Source organism: Geotrypetes seraphini, chromosome 11 (genome assembly GCF_902459505.1).
Source record: "Geotrypetes seraphini chromosome 11, aGeoSer1.1, whole genome shotgun sequence".
Classification (NCBI taxonomy): Eukaryota; Metazoa; Chordata; class Amphibia; order Gymnophiona; family Dermophiidae; genus Geotrypetes; species Geotrypetes seraphini.
Genome location: NC_047094.1, coordinates 80,515,177 through 80,539,285, shown reverse-complemented (window position 1 = coordinate 80,539,285; position 24,109 = coordinate 80,515,177). Strand labels below are relative to the sequence as shown.

General features: G+C 43.2%; 2 protein-coding genes across 2 annotated transcripts in view; one reads left to right on the top strand and one right to left on the bottom strand.

Moving 5' to 3' along the window:
* LOC117368857 (carcinoembryonic antigen-related cell adhesion molecule 1-like) overlaps positions 1–24,109 on the top strand; it is a 193,112-nt gene that overhangs the window by 86,582 nt on the left and 82,421 nt on the right. The window lies entirely within an intron of this gene.
* LOC117345866 (sialoadhesin-like) overlaps positions 1–24,109 on the bottom strand; it is a 61,115-nt gene that overhangs the window by 33,963 nt on the left and 3,043 nt on the right. Inside the window, exons 2-6 of the mRNA XM_033915133.1 lie at positions 21,109–21,468; positions 19,397–19,690; positions 13,965–14,228; positions 10,811–11,077; positions 3,633–3,729 (exon numbers count right to left, since the gene is read on the bottom strand). Coding sequence (XP_033771024.1) covers positions 3,633–3,729; positions 10,811–11,077; positions 13,965–14,228; positions 19,397–19,690; positions 21,109–21,468 — 1,282 coding nt within the window. The remainder of the gene's footprint in view (positions 1–3,632; positions 3,730–10,810; positions 11,078–13,964; positions 14,229–19,396; positions 19,691–21,108; positions 21,469–24,109) is intronic.

The following is a 24,109-nucleotide window of genomic DNA, read 5'->3' as shown; positions in this document are numbered from 1 at the left end:
ATTCCGTGCAGTCATGAAGGTGGCAAGAGGGGCGAAAAGATTTTTCGAACCTGGTGATTCTGTCCCGTGTAAAGTGAGTTTGAATTGATTCAAATGCTAAAGCTCTTGATATCAGACTTCTTGTACCTAGTAAGTAGAGAACCAGTAAGGCTAAGATCTTTCCTGTGACATTGGCCATGATAGCTCTAAGATTAAGGGGGGAAGTCCAGAGACTAGAAGCTAAAATTAGCAGGTTGGTATGACTGGCAGCAGATTCCTGATTGAGTTTGCTTTATGGGATGGGACACTGGTTTCAGCAAAAGTCACTGTGCTGAAGTTTTAAATTAGAAAAAACACTGGAGCCCTGAGCCCTTTAAAGGGCTGAAGTTAAGCAGGCAGGCTCCGGGGAGAAGGGGGCAGAGCTTCCCGCCGAAGATGGATGTTTGAAATGGAGTCTTGGTGCAGTGAGAGGGACGATTGGCTCCCTTCCCTTCACTGTGCTGGTTTCTGAAACACGCAGTGGCCCTCTGTGAGCCTTAATGGAGCTGAGAGAAGGCTGAAGAGAGCCTGAGTCAAAAGTGGGCGGGGCTTCCTGCCGAAGAAGCAGGTAGGGAGCAGGAGCTGGTGCAGTGAGGGGAGATGATGTGGCCTTCCTTCCTCTTCACTGTACTGGGTTCTGGAACACGTGGTAGCCCTCTGAGCCACTTAATGGAGCTGAGAGAGGGCTGAAGAGAGCCCAAGTCAAAAGTGGGTGGGGCTTCCTGCCGAAGAAGCAGGCAGGGAGCAGGAGCCGGTATAGTGAGGGAAGATGATGTGGCCTTCATTCCCCTTCACTGTGCTGGGTTCTGGAACACACGGTGACCCTCTGAGCCCCTTAATAATAATAATAATCTTTCTTCTTGTATACCACCCAACCATGAGTTCCAGATGGTTCACAATCAAGAAAGACTGTACAATCAGTGAAACATACATGTAAAAAGGGTCAGAGAAGTAATCATGTTACAAACTTATCAAACAAGTAAGTTTTCAACAACTTTCTGAAGGCATAATATGATTGCGTTTGTGGAATAAGAGTACTTAACCAGAAATTCATTTTTCCTAACTGGAAGGCAAAAACCTTATCTAAAAATCTCTTATAATGACAAGCTTTTACAGATGAATACATAAACAAACAGTCATTTTGAGTATTTTTGTTCGACTTATATAACTTGAATTGGGAGGATAGGTATCCTGGAGCCAAACCAAACAGGGCTTTAAAGCAGATGCAGCCAAATTTAAACAAGATTCTCGCTTCAAATGGCAACCAATGGAGTCGTTGATAGAAAGGACTCACATGACACAAGAATTGGCCATCATGATCTTCATTGCCCCTTGTTGGTCCAGTCAACTGTAGTTTCTCCTCTCTGTCATGGAACCAATACCTCTGCAGATCTTTCCACTCTTCTCACACAGAGTCAAGGATCTCTTTTACATCCCAACCCACAGTTCTTGTACCTCGTGGGATGACCTCAGCTGACATCCATCTGTCTGATCCTATATGGCTCATTTTGGATGCATCCTGAAAACTTTCTGTATAATAGTTTTACTAATAGAAGTGGACACTTTTTTCTACGTGGTGTACTATTCATTATCAGGTTGTTTCGTCCTCCTCTATATCTTCAGTATTGGATTGCCTTCTACATTTATCCAACTCAGGTCTTAAAAAAAAAAAAAAACAACCCAAAACACTTCAATTAGAGCTCATCTCAGTGCTACCAATGCTTTTCATAGACCAGTCAATGGTAAACCTCTGACTGCTCATCTTCTTGTATTCAGATTCATGAAAGGTTTTGGTTTTCAATATCAAATCACCTCCAGTGGTTTGGGATCTTACTGTGGTTCTCTCTAGATTCATGAAGCCTTCTTTTGAACCAATCTCTTTGATTCATCTCAAATATCTCATCTGGAAAGTGGTCTTTCTCAACTCCCTTCCGTCTGCTCATTGAGTGAGCATGCTTCAAGCGCTGGTGGTGGATCTGCCTTTTCCACCATGACAGAGTAGTGCTCTGCACCCATCTGAAGTTTGTTCCAAAAGTAATCACTGGATTTCATCTCAATCAAATCAATTGTGCTTCCAGTGTTCTTTCCCAAAACTCATTCTCATCCTGGAGAAACAGCTCTTCATACTTTGGACTGTAAACTTACAGCAACCTAAGCCACATAGGACATCTCCTCAACTCTTCATATTATTTGATCCAAACAAGCTGAGGCAACCTGTATCCAACAAAACTATTTCTACATGGTTGGTGGCTTGTATCGCCTTCTGTTATACTCAGGCTAGGTTGCAACTAGGAGGTCATGTTACAGCACACAAAGTCCGAGCTATGGCAGCTTCAGTGACATACTTGTGTTCCACTCCTATAAAGCTACTTGGTCCTCAGTTCATACGTTCATACTGTCTGGAAGTTTTCCATATGGGATGGTCACTTCGGCCAAGCTTGCAAAATTGATTTTCTTAATGGCCAACACTCCCTCCATTTCATTATCGTAAGCTAGGGAGTCCCACATGTGAGAATTTGCTGCCTGCTTGCCCTGGGATAAAGCACAGTTACTTACTGTAAAAGGTGTTATCCAGGGATAGCAAGCAGATATTCTCACAACCCACCCACCTCCCCTGGTTGGCTTCTTAGTTTGCTTACTGAGCTGAGATACTGCAAACCTACGTCAGGCAGGAAGGCACTCGTGCATGTGTGGTGTGGGCAGTCACAAACTTTCCATACTTGGGCTCCGTCGATATCTTCACCCACATGTGAGAATATCTGCCTGCTGTCCCTGAATAACACCTGTTACGGTAAGTAACTGTGCTTTTTGAACACCGAAACGCTAGCTGTGTTGAGTCAAATTGATAAATTTTCAATAAAATATCCCTATGGAAACATTTCTATCTCCCTATTATTTGTTATTTGGAATATAAATTGTGCAGCAGAAATTTGAATGGCTCGAAGGGGAGAGAGATGGTTTAGTGGAAGACCTGCAAGAAGCCCAGGGGAGCCCAGTTCAAATGCTACTGCAGCACCTTTAATCTTAGGTAATCACTTAGGGCTCCTTTTACTAAGGTGCGTTAGTGGTTTTAGTGCATGCAGAATTGCCGCGCGCACTAGACGCTAATGCCACCATAGAGCTGTCATTAGTTTTTTTGTTTAGTGTGGGGGTTTGCGCGCTAAAAACACTAGCGCACCTTCCATTGCCTCAGATAAAAAACTTAAATTAAGAGTTCTCCAGGGACAGAAAAGTACCTATTGCACCTGAGTGTACACCCTTTTGATAACTTAAGAGCTTGTAGGCATGCAAGAAAGAAATCTAAGAAATATATAGACAACAAAAATGACTTGCATAAAGTGGTAGCACAATTGCATCATGTTCCATGGGAGAGATGATCACATGAAGTCTTTTATAAACTTTTACATGTTAATAGGCAAAAATATATGGAGTGATCTGCTTCTGGCAGTCAAGTCTGTATGGTAGAAAACTGGGCAAGAAAGGTGATAACCAGAGCAAGGGTAATATAGGTAGAAGTAACCGGTCTAACTGGTTGGGTTAAATAGTTCTTCTCTAATGATCTTCAGTGTGTTAATATATTTCAGTCTGTGATTCATATCAGGACAAAACCTTACCTCACTACAATAAAGACCCCCAGTCCTATTAATAGCAGACAGATCATTCCAGTGACTCCTCCAAGGATAGCAATGTACGTAGAACTGTGGTCATAATCTGGAACAATCAACACAGCAATGAGACCAGAAGATTTTATAACTGCAAACTGATGAATAATGAATCATAGCAGGAAAGGCAATAAAAATATGACAAGGAAAAATTACCTGGTTCCTATCTCCTTGCTTCCTTCCCTAAGATTGAAGAGGCTAATTTTGTTTATTTTCTCAGATCATTTGTGTGTGTGTGGGGGGGGGGGGAATTTTTCATTTTACTTTGCTTGTAATTTAGGGGTCCTTTTACGAAGGTATGCTAAGCGTTTTAACGCACACACCAGATTAGCACGGGCTTGCCAAAAATCTACCGCCTGCTCAAAAAGAGGTGGTAGAGGCTACTGCGCACGGCAATTTAGCGTGCGCTATTCCGCGCTTTAAGGCCCTAATGCGCCTTCGTAAAAGGATCCCTTAGTGTTCATTTCAGGGCAGTTTTGTTATGAGTGAATCCTATAGGTCTACTGTTCTTGAATAGGTACAATAGGGGGAAATTCTACAAGGAACTGGGTAGATTTAAGTAGCAAAAATGCACCTAATTTAATAGAATATTATCATTTGTGCAATTATGTGAAACCATACATGTGTAAATGAAAATATTCTTCCTATGCACTCTTCTGTAAAGTTGTGCCTAGATGTAATGGTGTACCTAATAGGTGGGCATATGCATAGGCGGAGTTTTAATGAAGCATTGGTGGGATATATATGATATACATGCTCTTTAGCTCTATGGCTACTGTGTTTGTGCCTTAGAATATGGGCATATATTTGCCATGCTATGCTAATATGCTGTAATGAAAAGTTGGTACCTACTTTTTTTTTTTTACAGAATACAGGACTAGTGTTAGCAGGTAAAATATGCATATGTATAATTTAAACATGACTACTGACACCATCCATAGAGCAATGTCAATGTTTGCACCTAGATTACTATTTATCAAGTGCAATTATAGTATTTGATATTTTACATGTATAATTATGTGCTTCATCCAGACTCTAGCCATGTGTACATCAACTTTCAAATGATCTACCATCACATTTAGGTGCCATTTTATAGAACAGTATGGAGCTGGAATATTGGCATGTACAGGTATATGTGCACACATATGCTTGGATATGTTGATGGTTAGGTTATTTATGCCTGTTTTTCAATACTGGTGCCTTCTTTATGGAATTATCCCCTAGATGCCTACTTAGCACTTAAGTAGGCATCTATTGAGTATGGTTAGGCAGACTAGGTAAGCCATATGGGGTTTTTTTACCTGCCTTCAGTTTTCTATGTTTTTATGTTTCTAACAGTGAATACTATTAAAGGAAAGGAAACTAAATTTTAGCTTTTATACTGTTGTCTCATATTTGAAGTGATATGAATTTACAAGGGAAATGTAATTTACATTTTCCATGTTGTATTAAATGAATACAAAGCCTTATCCTCCTCCACTTACCCTTACACAATCCCCCTCCCCCATCAAATCCCTTAAGAAAACAATATCAAATTCATCCCACATCTAACTCTAAAAAGAATCTCAGATTCCATATCACCAGTACCCCAGCCATCTCTACCACCTACTTATCCAGACTTAGGGTAAGACAGGGGCAGAGATAATACCTAAAAATCATTCCTGCTATTCAGAGCCCCGTCTCCCCTGTACCTCATCAGCCACTATTCACATGTGCTGGAGGGAAATTATGTGTGCTGTTTGCCTTTTCTTGCATGGTGCTCTCAAATTATGTATGCTATTTCCTGTCTGCACACATGCAGATTGACTAGCAGGAAAAACACACAAACACCGCGGCGGCGTTCAGAACAGCTCTGTTTTGTTTTGTTTTCCACTTACAGGGCAGGATCGGGAGGCAGAGAGGAACAGACCAGGGCTGAGAGGAGAGACACAGGGGCGGCCAGGAAAGGAGAAAGGCTGATCGGGGTAGCGGCGAGAGATAGCTCCGCCCACCCCCACCGCGTCAGAGGTCGCTTCAGTGCCCAAGCTCCCCCTTAAAAGGCAGGAAGCCTGAGCACGAGGCAGACCGCGGCGGCGTTCAGAACAGCTCTGTTTTGTTTTGTTTTCCACTTACAGGGCAGGATCGGGAGGCAGAGAGGAACAGACCAGGGCTGAGAGGAGAGACACAGGGGCGGCCAGGAAAGGAGAAAGGCTGATCGGGGTAGCGGCGAGAGATAGCTCCGCCCACCCCCACCGCGTCAGAGGTCGCTTCAGTGCCCAGGCTCCCCCTTAAAAGGGGGCGAGCCAACGGCGCGTGGCCGTTCGGCGCGCGGCGAAGGCGAGCGGCAAAGGCGCTCGCCTTAGCGAGGGCGCCTTCGCGAAGGTGCCGAGAGAAGGAGCCAGGAGTCCAGGCTGCTCAGCAGCAATTTCAATTTCAATCTTCAATCTTCTTTTAATAACTTCTTAAAAAAAAAAAAAAAAATTTTCATTCTTCTATTCTCATTATTTTTTTCTCTCTCTATTTCTACACCTAGTTACACGTCAGACAAACTCCAGCACACGAGGGACTTATATCACAAGGAAGGAACAATGGAGGCAGCAGAAGGCCAGCGAAGCTTCCCAGTATACTGCATTGATTGTCACATGTATGACTACCTTCCTTCCGGGAGGCAGGCCTACATATGCAGTCGATGTCAGGAACTGGCTAGCCTGAAGAAGGAGGTCGGGAGACTACAGATCAAAGTACAGGAGCTAGAAGGACTCCGCTCCATACAGGAACCAAGGGAGCTTGAACCAACTGAGGACACCACCAGAGAGAACCACTTCAACGAACAGGTCAGGGAGCTCGAAAGATTCATTGAGGAGGCCTGCAAGATGGTAGAAACACAGGAACACCCGCTCTTCAGAAGGGAACAAACTGATGGAGGACAGGACCCGCCAGGAGCCACCGGGACCCACCAGGACCCATCAGGAGCCAAGGGAGAGGAACCAAGCGGAGAAACAAATCAGGAGAAGGAAGGATTGGAGAACCCAATCAACGACACAGACCTGAGACCCAGGAGGAAGCTGAGGAGAGGAAAATCTGCTATCGTGGTGGGAGACTCAATCCTGAGAGAGGTGGACAGTCACATAGCAGGAGGCAGAGCGGATCGCCTAGTAACATGTCTCCCAGGGGCGAGGACAAAGGACATCTCCGACAGGATTGAGAGAATCATGGAGGGAGCTGAGACAGAGGAAACAGCAGTGATAATCCACGTCGGAACCAATGACGTCAGCAGAAAAAATTTCAACATGACTACACTGACCGAGCAGTTTAAGATCCTGGGGAGGAAGCTGAAGCTGAGGACAGGGAAGATAGCCTTTTCAGAGATCCTGCCAGTGCCAAGGGCAGATGCGAGGAGGCAGACCGAGCTGCAAGCAACAAATGGATGGCTGAGGCGATGGTGTGACGAGGAAGGTTTCCTCTTTGTACGGAACTGGTCAACCTTCCTGGGGAAAAACAAGCTCTACAGGAGAGACGGACTGCATTTGAGCACGGCTGGGACGAGGATGCTGGCACGTAACATCCAGACCTGCATAGACATGACTTTAAACTGATAACAAGGGGAAAGCCGAGAGTCGATCTGACCTCGACACATCGGACCACAGTATCGAGCAAGGATACTGAAACAGGAAAGGAAGATAGTGGACTAGAGGCAAAATGGACACTTTATGGACATAAACCCAAGGATACAGTACAGGGACCCGAGAGACAAGTAGAGCTAAAGAGCAAGACATGGAGGACACAGCCGGAACCAGAGGACTATCAAAGATCAAAGAAGCAGGCGGAGGACGGGATAGACACACCACAGGAGGTAGCCCGTGAGGAGACCAGCAGGAGCATCAAATCAAGAGTAGACCCAAAAGAAAAGGTAACTAACTGGGACTTAAATTGCCTATATACAAACGCTAGGAGCCTAAGGACTAAAATGGGGGAGCTAGAAGTTATAGCCAGAAATAAGGACCTAGACATAATAGGAATCACAGAGACATGGTGGTCAGAGGACAACAAATGGGATGTGGCCCTGCCAGGGTACAAACTTTACAGGAGGGACAGGGCGCACAAGAAGGGGGGAGGAATAGCACTGTATATAAAGGACTACATTCCTTCATCCAGATCAGAAACAACAATAAGGGCAGACAGGCTGGAGTCACTATGGGTTAAGCTAACAGGAGGGGAAGGAGCTGACATCAAATTGGGACTTTACTATCACCCACCAGGACAGCAAGAAGCAAACGACCTGGACCTGGAGGCCGAACTGAGGCAGGTGTGCAAAAGTGGAAGGGTGGTGGTTATGGGGGATTTCAACTATCCGGGAATAGATTGGGACACTGGGCACTCAAATTGCACGAGAGAAACTAAATTCATAGAGGTGATAAGAGACTGTTTCATGGAGCAGCTGGTCACAGAACCAACACGAGGGGATGCCACTCTAGACCTAATCCTCAACGGGCTAGAAGGACCCGCAAAGGAAGTGGTGGTACTAGCACCGTTAGGGAACAGCGATCACAACATGATCCAGTACAAATTAAACATGGGAACATCAAAGGTGAAAAGAACCACAACGACAGCACTCAACTTCAGAAAAGGAAACTACAATGACATGAGGAAAATGGTAGGAAAAAAGCTCAGCTACAGCTCAGGGAAGATGAAAACTGTAAAGGAAGCCTGGACACTGCTTAAAGGCACAGTGCTCGAGGCACAGGACCTGTGAGTCCCAAGGTTCAGGAAAGGGTGCAAAAAAAATCGAACTAGAAACCCAGCATGGATAACAACTGCAGTTAATAAGGCGATAAGCAACAAGAAATCATCCTTCAAGAAATGGAAAAAAGAACCAACAAAGGAGAACCAGGAAGAGCACAAAAGGCACCAGAAAGAATGCCATCGAGAGGTCAGGAAAGCAAAGAGAGAATATGAGGAAAGACTGGCAGGAGAAGCAAGAAACTTCAAACCCTTCTTCAAGAAATCATCCTTCAAGAAATGGAAAAAAGAACCAACAAAGGAGAACCAGGAAGAGCACAAAAGGCACCAGAAAGAATGCCATCGAGAGGTCAGGAAAGCAAAGAGAGAATATGAGGAAAGACTGGCAGGAGAAGCAAGAAACTTCAAACCCTTCTTCAAGTATGTCAAAGGGAAACAACCAGCCAGAGAGGAAGTGGGACCACTGGATGACGGAGACAGGAAAGGAGCGATAAAGGAGGAAAAAGAGATAGCTGACAGGTTAAACAAATTCTTCTCGTCAGTCTTCACCAGAGAGGACACATCCAATATCCCAGAACCCGAGGTGATTATAAACGGGGAACACGACGAAAAGCTGGTACAACTAGAGGTAAGCAAAGAGGATGTCCTCAGACAGATAGATAGACTGAAGAGCGACAAATCACCAGGCCCGGACGGCATCCACCCAAGGGTACTAAAAGAACTGAGAAACGAAATAGCAGAGACACTCCGCCAAATATGTAACCTCTCCCTAAAAACTGGGGAGATCCCAGAGGACTGGAAAATAGCAAATGTCACGCCCATCTTTAAGAAGGGATCAAGGGGTGACCCGGGAAACTACAGGCCTGTGAGCTTGACCTCGGTTCCGGGAAAGATGATGGAAGCAATAATAAAGGACACAATCTGTGAACACATAGAAAAAAATGGACAACTGAAGGCGAGCCAGCATGGCTTCTGCAAGGGAAGGTCGTGCCTCACAGACTTGCTTTACTTCTTCGAGGGAATAAACAACCAGATAGATAAGGGGGAATCCATAGACATCATTTACCTTGACTTCCAAAAAGCCTTCGACAAGGTACCTCACGAACGGCTATTAAAAAAGCTGTGGAACCACGGGGTGCAAGGGGATATCTACCGATGGATCAAACACTGGTTGGCAGGCAGGAAACAGAGGGTTGGAGTAAAGGGCCAATATTCAGACTGGCAATGGGTCACGAGCGGAGTTCCACAGGGGTCGGTGCTGGGACCTCTATTGTTTAATATATTTATTGACGATCTGGAGACCGGGACAAAATGTGAGGTTATCAAATTTGCTGATGACACCAAACTCTGCAGCAGGGTTAGGAACACGGAAGACTGTGAAAACCTGCAAAGGGACCTAACGAGACTGGTAGACTGGGCAAATAAGTGGCAAATGAGTTTTAACGTAGAGAAATGCAAAGTCATGCATGTAGGGAAAAAGAACCCGATGTTCAGCTACAAAATGGGGGGAACACGGCTAGGGGTGAGTAACCTTGAAAGGGATCTGGGGGTGATGGTTGACACATCACTGAAACCATCGGCGCAGTGTGCGACAGCCTCAAAAAAAGCAAACAGAATGCTGGGCATCATCAAAAAGGGTATCACAACCAGGACAAAGGAAGTCATCATGCCGCTGTATCGCGCAATGGTGCGCCCGCACCTGGAGTACTGTGTTCAATACTGGTCGCCGTACCTCAAAAAGGATATGGCGGTACTCGAGGGAGTGCAGAGGAGGGCGACTAAACTGATAAAAGGTATGGAAAATTTCTCATACGCTGACAGGTTAAAAACGCTGGGGCTGTTCTCTCTGGAGAAGAGGAGACTTAGAGGGGACATGATAGAAACCTTCAAAATCCTAAAGGGCATAGAGAAAGTGAATAAGAACAGATTCTTCAAACTGTGGGGAGCCACAAGCACTAGGGGTCACTCGGAGAAATTGAAAGGGGACAGGTTTAGAACAAATGCTAGGAAGTGCTTTTTTACCCAGAGGGTGGTGGACACATGGAACAAGCTTCCAGAGGAGGTGATAAGCCAGAACTCTGTACAGGGGTTCAAGAAAGGTTTGGATAGGTTCCTGGAGGATAAGGGGATAGAGGGGTACAGATAGAACTTGAGGTAGGTTATGGAAATGGTCAGTAACCACTTCACAGGTCGCGGACCTGATGGGCCGCCGCGGGAGCGGACCGCTGGGCAGGATGGACCTCTGGTCTGACCCAGTGGAGGCAACTTCTTATGTTCTTATGTTCTTACAGGATGAGCACAAAGCTCCTCAAGCTGCCTTGCATATAAGTACAGGAATAATAGATTAATTATCAACAGTAGGTCATCTATTATAAGTACTGTATAAGATGTACTTGTAATGATAAACTCACTAGTGATGTGAATGGTTACTGGTGTAGAGGACAGATTTCCGATATTATTGTGTGCTGCACAGCGGTAAACCCCAGCATCCTCTGCTTTAACTTGTTGAATCTGCAGGGTCTCCTGTGCTTGGTTCATTATCGGATTTTCATCCTTGTACCAGGTGTAGTGAGTCACTGCTGGGTTACTGCGGCTGCTTTCACATCTTAACACCAGGGAGACTCCTTCATGAACCTGATCCTTTCCTGGTGCAACAAGGCGAGTTCCTTTAGGAGCATCTGTCCAAAGAGAGGGAAAAGGATGGTATATCAAATGATTAAATGAAATTAAGAATGTTCAAGTGTTAGAAATGTCAATATGTGTCCTGGCATGCTGCACTCTACCAGCTTAACAAACAGCACAAGCAAATATCCGCTCTATTAAATCCAGTTAGCAACCAAAGCAAAAATCATTAAATCTACCCTTTCTTATTCTGATTTTTATTTCTGCTCTGGTACTGAATATTTATGAAAGCTCCTCATACTTAGTTGCTTCTACTGCTATGAATCTGAGTAAGCAAACTCAGGGAAGCCAGGATTCAAATTCCACTGATGTTCCTTGTGACCTTGGACAAATTGTTTGACCCTCCAATTCCTTAGGAAAAAAAAAACTTGCAAGCTCACTGAGAACAGGAAAATTCCTATAGTACCAGAATGTAACACCTTTAACTACTACTGAAAAGATGTCAACTACCTCAACTACCATGTCAATATCCTCAACTACTACGATCCCATCTCCCCAGCCCTCCGCACTGAACACTGGCTTCCAATTAACCAATGCTGTGCATTCAAGGCCCTGGTAATAGCACATAAAAGAATTTACACCACCACCCCTACCTACATAAAATCCAAGCTAACCCTGTACACCCCCACCCGCCCCCTCCGCTCAGAAACGGCCTGCAAACGCTCATACAGCTACTTCATCCCCCAACTCTTGAACCAACTCCCCCCACAAATCAGACTACAGAACTCATTGATGACCTTCCGGAGAACGGTAAAGACCCTCCTCTTCAACTAAAATTCAACCACAGTCTATGCCTCACCCCCCTTCCCTCTAACCTCTCTTCCCCATTTAAAACTTCTACTTAAATTGCTGTACAGTCCATTCTTAAACTGTACTTAAATTACTGTATAGTCCTAGTATTTAAACTACTGTATAGTCTCTGTATTGTCCAAATGTATTTAAACTACTGTATAGTCTATGTATTGTCCAAATATACTCCACTGTGAATGTTGCTTGTAGACTGTTCTAAGCTACTGGGAGGACGGGATAAAAATCTAAATAAATAAATGTCAGCACAATCTAAGATAAACTTCACATGAGGGAGCTGAAGGGGTGCTATGGTACTGATCATTATGTGAACTTGTACAAGATACATATAAACTCTGACTCACTACTACCAGCTACTCACTTCATGACCCTATGTTTAAAATATAGTACCTAAAGACCTACATATTGCTTCACTACATCTGGCTAGTCCATTGGAACAAACTGTCCCCAGATTCAGAAAGGGGTGCAAAAAGAGTTGAACAAAAGACCCGGCGTGGATAACTAAAGTAGTGAAGGAAGTGATAGGCAATAAGAAAAATTCATTCAGGAAATGGAAAAAGGACAAAACTGAGGAGAACTGGAAAGAGCACAGGAAGTATCAAAAAGAATGTCACCATGTGGTTCGAAAAGCCAAAAGAGAGTATGAAGAGAGGCTAGCCAGGGAAGCACGAAATTTCAAACCGTTGTTTAGATATGTTAAAGGGAAGCAGCCGGCTAGGGAGGAGGTTGGACCGCTGGTCGATGGAGACAGGAAGGGAGTAGTAAAGGAGGAGAAAGAAGTGGCAGAAAGACTTAACATGTTCTTCTCGTCTGTATTTACAAATGAAGACACATCCAACATACCGGAACCTGAGCAAATCTTCAATGCAGATCAAGCAGAAAAATTAACATCCATGGAAGTGAGCCTTGAGGACGTACGCAGGCAGATAAAAAAATTAAAAACTGACAGATCCCTGGGCCAGGACGGAATCCACCCAAGGGTTCTGAAGAAACTAAAGGAGGAAATAGCAGAACTACTTCAGCAAATTTGCAATCTATGCCTGAAAACATGTGAGATCCCGGAGGATTGGAAGATAGCCAATGTTACGCTCATGTTTAAAAAGGGATCAAGAGGCGACCCGGGAAACTACAGACCGGTGAGTCTGACCTCGGATCCGGGGAAAATTGCGGAAGCGCTGATAAAAGACAACATCGCTGAACATTTTGAAAGAAACAAACTTCTGATAACCACCCAACATGGATTCTGCAAGGGGAGATCGTGCCTAACGAACTTATTGCACTTCTTCGAAGGAGTTAACAACGGATGGACAGAGGAGACCCCATAGACATCATATATCTAGATTTCCAAAAGGCCTTTGACAAGGTACCCCATGAAAGCCTACTTCGGAAACAGAAGAACCATGGGGTGGAAGGAGATGTACATAGATGGATCAGGAATTGGTTGGCGGGTAGGAAACAAAGGGTAGGAGTGAAGGGCCACTACTCAGACTGGAGGAGGGTCATGAGTGGTGTTCCGCAGGGCTCGGTGCTCGGACCGCTGCTATTTAATATATTTATAAATGATCTAGAAACAGGGACAAAGTGCGAGATAATAAAATTTGCTTATAAAAAACCCTCAATAATACTCATTCTTTTTAAAGCCTTATGCACTTTTAACTGTGCAAGTTATTTGGATAAATCACTGTTTACACAGGCAAATAATTTTGAAAGTATCTCTTTATTTAGTTTTAAAAATACATTAACCTCTATCTGAGAGTGCAAATCTAACCAGTGCAAATAAATCATAAGCAAATAAATAGCTTATATAAAACATTGAACATAAACTAACCAAGAGCATAAGCATACTACATAATAAAACAAAGAGCAAAAAATATATAAATAGAGCAAGTCACTGAAATGCCAGCTGACCTGTTTCATCATCAAACATAACTACTTACACAAAATTTAAAACAGGGTAGGTAAGGTGGAGAAACCAATAACCCAATACAAAATCTAGCTCATTTAACATAAGAGTAAATCTTTCCCAAAGATCTAAATACAGTAATCAAAATATATTTGATAGGGAACATTACTTACACTGCACATTGAGGTTCAGTGGTAAAGAAGTACCCATTCCCAGTGCATTGTAGGCTTTGCAGTAATAGGGGCCACTGTCGAAGGTTACATTTTTAATGATTATCTGCTGTCCATGGTGCTGAAGAACCTCTTGATGTAGGCCTTGGTGCCAGCTGTAGTTTGTCACTGCAGGATTACTGTGGCTGGAACATGTCAGAATCACAGAATCTCCTTCCTTCACTGACTCGTCTTCAAGAACAGAAAGGGATGTGTTTTGGGGAGGATCTGTGTAGAGAATAGAATTAAATGAAGGACTCCTGGGAAATAAAAAAGTTTAGTGGCCTCAGATATTTAAGATAAATTACCCTGGAAGGTCTAATATACCTGCAGTTATGCTCTATAATTTAACATTGTTAACCTATCCTGGTCCTTAAAGCATATTCTTTCATATTTCTTTTAAAATTCTCCAAACTGCACAACTGCCTCTCAGAAATAAAAAGCTGGATGACTCTAAACAAGCTTTATCTAAACACCACAAACATCGAGCTCCTCTGTATAAGGAAAGATAGCCCCATGCTCACTCTCCTGGGCCCCATGCTCAATCTCCTGGGAGTCCATCACCCTAACCACCAAAGATGAGCACACAGTCTAGGGATAATCTTAAACTCTATCACTCTCTAGTCACATCTCTCAAGTTGTATCCTCCTCATTCTACTACCTCCGTCCACTCCAAAAAATTCCAAAGATATTTTTCATAACCAGAGTTCACTCAGCTTCTCTATTCCTTCATTCTTTCTGATATGGACTACTGCAATACACTTTTAAATTGCCTCCATGCAAAAAATCTCCATAATCTACGAGTGCAAAATGCTGCAATCTAAATCCTGAAGAACTCCACACTCGTGACTCAGACTCCTCAGAATTACACACAGTCCACTGGCTACCTAGTAACAGTGTGTATTCAAGGGCCTGGTACTAGCCCACAAAGTATTTCATAACATGGTACTAGCTGACATAGCTTCCAAACTACCATCCCTAACCGCCCACTCCGCTTGCAAGAAGAAAAGTGACTACACAAGCCTCCTGGACACTCCCTCTTCCTAGCGAATGCCTGGAAAAGATCATATTCCCACTACCTACCACACCTCTGAAGCCAAATACTAATGACCTTGTCCTATGCCTTAAGTAGACCTGAGGAGGGCCAGCTTGGTTTACCTGGACAGGTAGGTATGATGAAATGAGCAAACATGAAATAATAAAAAATTCAGCTATTACACTTTCTCACATTGCACCAGGATTTACTAGTTAGAAAAACTTGTTGATAGATAGGGCCTAATCCAAGAGCAGGTGAGAATGTGGTATTGGTAGCTAAATATATGAAAATTGGATAAGCTGGAATATAATAATCAGAAATACAAAAGTAAAAGACAGGAATTTAATCTAACATACTGATTTGACACATGTCTTATGTGCTTGAGGGTACAGGAAGGCAGGCTAAGACATTCTGTGATTGATAATCACCATAGCAAATTTACCCCAGATGGCAAAGCTTAAGTTTTATAGGGCTTCTTTGTTCTGAATAGTGACCAGCCTGAACTAGGCCGATCCTCAGGGTTATAGGCAGACAGGAGTTGACTTTTGACCTGGTATCCACATTCCAAGAGGCCTGAGGTTTCAGTGACCTGAGTTTTGCAATGGGAAATCGAAACCATATGTGTATCATTGTATGTACTGATCCAAAATTAAGTTTTAATAAGTCAGTAAGTCTGCATAATAAGAGTTTATGTAGCTATAGGTAGCAAGTTAACAAGTATAGATTAGAATAATATTTTATTTTGATCTTCATATATCTGAAATCCTGAAGAGATCCTGAGCAGGCTGCTCTGGTGTTTGACCTCTGACTTTAAGCAACTTTTTCTACTCGTAGAATTTTGATGGGTGGGGGAGCTAACTGCTCCTTCCATCTTTCTTTGTTCAGTCTTAGCGAGACAGAGATGATTTTCTCAGTACAGAGAGGACACGCTGATTTTTATAAGAAAGGATTTAAAAGCTGAATAGTTTTTGGAGTATATTACAATATCTGTCTATGTATTTCTTTTTTTTTAAAATATGTAAGCTTAATGTGAGAATGTAACTTTTTAGGTATAAGAATGTAATTTTAGGAATGCTTTTGTGACACGCCTATATGAAGCTAGCCTTATATGGAAACAAATACTTTGGACCAGTTAGATTGAAAAACATAGTAACATAGTAACATAGTAACATAGTAGAAGTTAGATTGTAGCAAAGGAATGTCGTCATTTAGGATATATATGGATGTGTAACTGGTAAAATGTTGGAATTTGTTATGAGCATGGCCAGCTTTTGGCTTCTGTAATAATTCTTATGATACAAATAATAATTTTATGATCAACGAGATTTGATAACAAATAAAAAATAAGTTTTGATTTTATTAAAACTATTTGCATCATTTTGTCATTATTCATTTTTACAACCCTAGTGTAGCTACAAGTACACTGTGAGCAATTATCTTGCTCAATACCAACACACATAAGACATTTAGAAGACTAGTCAACTTCAAGAAAACAATAAGAACCCACCTCCTTCTCTAAACCCCCATGAAATAACATCAGTCTAGACACCACTAACTACTTCCTACACTCAACTATGCATCAGCACTATCACCAATTTTTTTAAGCCTCATCATACAGCTCGTATCATGTCATGCCTCATCCTGAATTACTACGCACTGCTATGTAAGACCTTGTCAATCCATGAGTCATAATGCGTCATAATGCTAAAGTTCTTGCCATATTATGCATTATTATGTACTACTATGCACTGCTATGCAATGTCCTGTCAGGCCAAGTACTATTATCACTAATAATAAAACCCTTACCACACATGCGCAGTTGACACGCCGTGATCCCTGCCTCTGTGATCCGTAGCTCCGTGGCAGAGACAGTGTACAGTACAATAGAGTGCGGCATGTGGCAGTTTGCAGCGTGTGCGGTGCTGTCCTCACCTTCCTCCAGGCTGCCAGGATGCCTTTTCTTCTATCTCTGACACCGGTTGACTTCCTGCCGCTGCCGGGACGCCTCTTCTTCTCACTCCCTGACAAGCAGCGGTAGCAGCCATGGTCTCCTCAAGCAGCCACGGAACATTTACTAGGCCGGCCCACTTCAATATTGTGAGTCGGGCCAGCCTAGCAAAAGGCCCGAGGTTGCACGGTCTAGCAGATGCTGGACAGGGGTAGCAGGTAAGGAAAAAAATGTACTACTGCTGCACAGGGGGAGCAGGAAGGTTAGTGCTGGACAGGGGGAAGGTAAAAGGAAGGGAGAAGGGCTACTGCTGGACAGGGGGAACAGGGAAGGGGTGCTGCAGGACAGTGGGGAGATAAAAGGACGGGAAAAGAGCTGCTGCTGGACAGGGAGAGCAGGGAAGGGGTGTTGTTGGACAGTGGGGAGGTAAAAGGAAGGGAGAAGCTGCTGCTGGACAGAAGGAGCAGGGAAGGGGTGCTGCTGGACAGGGGGAGCAGGGAAAGGGTGCTGCTGTACAGAGGGAGGTAAAAGGAAGGGAGAAGGGCTACTGCTGCACAGGGGGAGCAGGGAAGGGGTGCTGCTGGACAATGGGGAGGTAAAAGGAAGGGAGAAGGGCTGCTGCTGAACAGGAGGAACAGGGCAGGGGTGCTGCTGGACAGGGTGGAGGTAAAAGGAAGGGAGAAGGGCTATTGCTGGACAGGAGGAGCAAGCAAGGGGTGATGGTGGACAGCCGAGGAGAGAGAGAGACAGAAAGAAAGAAAGACACAGTGGTCATGGAGAGAGAGAGAGAAAGAAAGACAGACAAATCTATTCTAGCACCCATTAATGTAACGGGCTTAAAGACTACTGTATCATAATGCTCTACCATATATTGTCACACTCTGTCATGCTTTGCCCTCCCATACCATGTAAGATCATGTTTAAATGCTCTATCACCTACAGAATGATACAGTGACAAAATTCATCACCGTTCCAGTCCCCGCGGATAACCGCAGGAAATAATCCCATGTCATTTTCTAGTGTCTATTTCAACCTCGGTCCTTCTACACCAGCATTCTTCAAAGCAAAGCTTGCGGGTCAGTGGTTGTGCCCAATTATACTCTGATTCTTCCCTCTCTCCTTAAAGAATGACATGAAGATGGTTTCCCGTGGTTATCCGCGGGGACGGGAACGGTGATGAATTATGTCACCGTGTCATTCTCTACTATCACCCTCCGCTATGCCCTACAATACTATACAATACTCTAGCCCACCCAGCACCTCATACTGCATGATGACTTTTCTGTTGTATCTTATTATGTATTATCATACTTACCTAATAAATATATGTATATGGGAATCAGCTATAACTGGTTGCTTCAATGTTCTAATAAACACAATAAAAAATGAAGCAAACTATTTTCACAATTACTTAATAAATGTAATGAAATATAAGTAAATATAAGTAAATATAAATGAAATAATAATCCAATATCAATGTGAAACATATAGCACAAAACCTCCCACCTGTTGTAGAAGGTGCCTTAGTGCAAATATAAAAAGTGTATACACCAATAAAAGTCCTCAAACAAGTTCTTTCAGTGTTGACCACCAATAAACGTCCTTTGATGAAAACTAGTAATTTCTTCTGCTTTTTCTCATATAAATTGTTATCTTCATTAAAGCCCAGCCTTGCTCTACACCCGACGGTGTTTTGCGAGAAGCGTCATCAGGAGACAAGATGTGTGGGTGGAGTGCTCTTGAGCTATAGTTCTCATAAATATATACTGATGACAATCATCAGGAGAGGGGAAACCAATTCTCAGCCTGTCAGCTAACGCAAAACACCATCAAGTGTAGAGCAAGACTGGGCTGTAATGAAGATAACGATTTATATGAAAAAAGCAGAAGAAATTGCTAGTTTTCATCGACGGACTTTTATTGGTGGTCAACACTGAAAGAAGAACTTGTTTGAGGATTTTTTTATATTTGATTGCACTAAGGCACTTTCTACGACAGGTGAGAGGTTTTGTGCTATATGTTTCACATTGATATTGGATTATTATTTTATGCATATTTACTTATATTTCATTACATTTATTAAGTAATTGTGAAAATAGTTTGCTTCAGTTTTTATTGTGTCTATCATACTTACCTGCCATATATTACTATGTATTGCTATGCTCAATTACGAGAATGGGATATAAATCCAGATAAATAATGTAAACTGCCTAGCTGGTATAACATTTGGCAGTATATCAAATGAACAAAATACATAGAGTACATAGCTTTCAGGAGGCATACAATCACTGTGATAATAAAAAAGGTGATACTGCATAAGATTTACCAGTATAGAAGTGTTTAAAATCAGTTGTGTTACTGTTGCAAGGTTGATTCTGTGGGGCAGATTATTTACTCAGACAAGATACTCACATCGTATGTTGAATATGATATCCCTTTGTAACTGTTGCCCATTGGGGTATGTTGCCACACATGGGAGATGTTTCCCATGATCCTCTGGGGATGGGGAATAGCTCAGCATGGTCTCTGTTCTCCACCATCCTTCTTTGAGTTTTTTCTGGTAGATATTGGCCTTGTTCCCAAACTGATTCCAGGTCAAAGAGGGAGGGTTGGTGGGACAGGAGTGCTCAGCAGAGCAGCTGATATTGACAGATTCTCCTTCAGACATTATTTCAGGATAACTGAGTGACAGCTGATTAGGCATAGCTGCAGAAAATATTTTTTATATTAGCATAGTACATTCCTGAAAATCTATCTCATTCTGTATTACAAAGAAATGCATCACATTATTACCAGAGGATTATCATCATGTGCTGCTGTATGAACCTCCTTGGAGTCAATCATAAGCTCTGAGTGAGGGGAGCAATGGGATCTAGGAATTATGGCAGAGAAATAGCAGAAAAATATTGATTGGGGAGAGGAGAGAGGGAGACAATAGAAAAGCAGTAGGAAATGCTGGAATACTAGTGAAGAAGGGCAGTAGAGCAACAGGAAAATATTGGAGGGTGTGTGAGAGATGTCTACTAAATGTCTCGAGACTGAACAACACTTGGGCTCAGGATGGAATTTTCATGAAAAGCAAGGTTAATCCAGCTAACTGTGGAGCTTAGCTGGAGAAAACTTTATGGTTATACTTTTCCCTACAATAACCATCTCAGTTTTGTGTAGACAAGTCATAGCCTGCACAGAATTTACCTGGATAAAATAAGACTTTGCTGGAAAATTCATGGGATGTGATTTCACTTTATCCACTTCATGGCAAACAAAATTAACTATAACTGAGAGCAGAAATTGTTGTTCCCAAGTTACCCATATAACTATTTCCACCTAAATTTATCTGGGTGTGTTTATTCCAAATGGTTATGGACTAAGGGAATTCTATAAACAGCGTCCTGATTTTAGGCAGCAGTAGGTGTCCTACTCTCTCCTGCTGCCACCCCTGAACCCCCACCCGACACTATCCCCGGCAGGAAGGATGCCCAATTCCTCCTGATGCCACCCCTAAACCCCTACCTGAAACTGTGCCTGACAGGAGGGATGCCCAATTTCTTCTGTCACCACCCCCAAATCCCCACCTGATACTGTCCCCAGCAGGAGTGATTTCCAATGCCTCCTGATGGAACTCCCAAAACAATCCCTCAACTGTGATAGATAGGAGGGATGCCCACTCCCTTCTGTTGGCAGGGCCCCCGAACCCTTGACCCCCCCCAATCTACAATCTACAACCCTTTCCCTAGACTCAAACTCCCCCTATTCCCAACCCACCCCAACCGCTCCCTCCGTACCTTTTGTAGTACCATGGATGTAGCCTTTGGTATCTGGCCAATTGGAGTCTTAGGTCATGCCTAGTGCACCCCTCTCCTGATTACAGCTCAGCTGCTGAGCAAGGGGAATGAGACATGCTTGGTATTATAAGGAATGAGGGGTCTGCATTTTATTAGTGAACCAGTCAACACTCCATCCTAAATATGAATCTGCACCAAACATCCAACATTGGTTCAGTGAGACCCGTGATAAAAATCACAGGCCATTCATAGAAAGAAATTTTTCAACATGAGAAATAACTAGAGCTGAATAGTTTGCTATATCGGACATGAATTTTATTACATTGTGTAATATTTTACCTGACACAATGACCTGAACGCTGTTTTTCCAGAAACTAAATATAGCGTTGTTGATGATGGGGTAATAATAATTCTCATCTTCACTTCTCACTTTGTCTATCTGTAGTGAACAGTTTCTGTTTTCCATATCTCCAACAAAAGTTGTACGAAACCGGAACTCTCTTTCCACTGACTGGGAACCTTTGCTGTTATAAACCTCAGGGTAACCGTGTGTCTTGTATAGGAACCAGCAAATGTTGAAGTTGCTGGAAGTTCTGTAGGATTCAGGGTAAGTGAATAAGCAGGGGATTACCACACAGGAGCCCTTCAGAGCTTGGATAGATTTCGGCATCCAGACTGACCATGACTGAGAGAGTGAGTCTGGGAAGAAAGTTGAGAGGAGATTAAATATCATTCTTTGTCCTGTTCCCATGAGTCCTTCTATTCCTCTAGACTATTCTGCTGCTATTATGTTTGCAAAAAGGTACTTTACAAATTTTTGATGATATATTTTATTTTTCTATTTTTCAAATGTAGTATATATATCATTCAATGCATAAGATAGGAAGAAAGATGCTATGTTGAGAAGACAAACCAGATAACTAGAGAATGACACGGGAACAAATTTTTCCCCATCTCTGCAGGAGCTCATTTTCCCATCACATCCTGGCGAGTCCCAGTCCTGCAAGCTCTGTCCTCATCTGCACAAGCCTCAAACACTTTAAAACCAAAAGTGTTCAAGGCTTGTGTGGTTAAGGAGAGCTTACAGGAATGGGGCATAGACAAGGACAGCAGCAAAACTTGATGGGATGGGATGGGGAAATTGAGTTCCTGCAGGGATGGGGACAAATTTGTCCCAATGTCATTCTCTACAGATAACATCACATGTCACAAACACACATTTTATATAGCATGCCAAACCGTAAAATTTCAGAATGGTTAACAAAAGCATTCAAACATTCTAATATCCAATATAAATTTTTTTTAAAAACCCACAAATCTGAGAAATCACTAACAATAATCTATCTGATGTTTAAAAACAAGAAAATAATTTACATTAAACATCAGAGATAACCAGGGTGACACTCCTATGGGAAAGCCCTTTGCAAGACTACAATACTATATCAATGACTATTTGTGAGAATACTAAAATGAAATTTTAAGACAAGAACATAAAAATTGCCATACTGGTGTAAGGTTGGACCCCCCCAAAATGTAAGGATGGAGGGGATATGTGAGACGCCCTTACAAACGCCAGGTCCCGAGTTCAATTCCTTCATTAGGAAGTAGAATCAAATAACAAGCACAGCCAGAAGTGATTGCATAAAGAATATATTTTAGAAATAGGCTTACAGAAAAGCAATATTCATAAGCATTATAATTAAGCATTACAATTAAGGAGAGAGCAAAGCAGTTTCCCTGCCTTACAGAGTCCAGAGGAAAAGAGAGACAGAGAAGTATGAATTTCCAGGGAGAGCCAGAGAGAGAGAGAGAGAGAGAAAAAGGGGGATGGATTGGGGGGGGGTGGGGGGGTGGGGGTGATGGTCTAAGCTTCGGACTCCAGAGATAGAAAGCGAGGTGTTGCAGAGAGGAGGCTTTTTATAGCTTGGAATCTTATAGAAACTATTGTATTTCCCAGTATCTTTCTGTTTATAATTTGTAAACTGTTTGAAACAATGGTTAGTTTAATTGATAAGGAACTGCATCAGAAGAGAAGCTTCCGCCCACACACTCACGCTATTCCTTGCAAGCTCCGATGGCTTTGAAGAAGTTACTCAAAACGCACCGCGAAGGTAAAGGGGAGGGAGGGAGATAGATAGATGCGGGTAGGTAGGAAAGAGGGAGGGGGCTGTGTGAGGGGTGCCGAAGGGCGGTGAGGTGGAAGGGTGGTGGAGGAAAAGAACAGACACTGAAGGGGGGTGGAGAGGAACAGGCGCTGAAAGGAAATGGGGAACAGACAGTGGGGAGAAGACACTGAAGGGAAATGGGGAAGACAGAGTGGGGAGAAGATGCTGAAGGGAAATGGGGAAGACAGAGTGGGAAGAAGACGCTGAAGGGAAATGGAGAAGAGAGAGTGGGGAGAAGATGCTGAAAGAACATGGGGAAGAGAGAGTGGGGAGAAGATGCTGAAAGAACATGGGGAAGAGAGAGTGGGGTGAAGACACTGAAGGGAAATGGGGAAGAATGGGGAAAAGACACTGAAAGGACATGGGGAAGACAGAATGGGGGGAAGATGCTGAAGGGAAATGGGGAAGACAGAGTGGGCAGAAGTCGCTGAAGGGAAATGGGGAAGACAGAGTGGGCATAAAACGCTGAAGGGAAATGGGGAGAAAACGCTGAAGGGAAATGGGGAAGACAGAGTGGGGAGAAGATGCTGAAGAGAAATGGGGAGAAGACGCTGAAAGGAAATGGGGAAGAGAGTGGGGAGAAGACGCTGAAAGGAAATGGGGAAGACAGAGTAGGGAGAAAATGCTGAAGTGAAATGGGGAAGAGAGAGTAGGGAGAAGATGCTGGAAGGGAAGAAGATAGAGATGCCAGACTATGGGGGAGTGGAAGGAAGAAGATGGGTGCCAGATCAATTGAGGAGGGGGGTGAAGGGAGAGGCACAGTAACAGAGTAAATGGAAGACGCAGAGAGAATACAGACAGTGGATGGAAGGAATTGAATGAGAAGATGAGGGAAGCAGAAACCAGACAACAAAGGTAGAAAAAAAATTTCTATTTATTTATTTATTTATTTTTTTTTTTTGCTTTAGGATAAAGTAGTATATTATAAACAAAGCCCTGCCAGCTGAACATCTCTTTCTCTAGTTCAACAGTCAGAACTTTGATTTATAAGGAAGAATAAGCTAAATATTGCAGTACTGAGGCTTGTATGGATGCTGCAGGGATAGTTGTCAATGGGACAGAGCTGGGACAGTGGTCGCGGTCACGGGGACGGTGCGGTGATTCCCCGTATCATTCTCTAATCAGAGGTCATAGGAACATAAGAATTGTCACTGCTGGGTCAGACCATTGGTCCA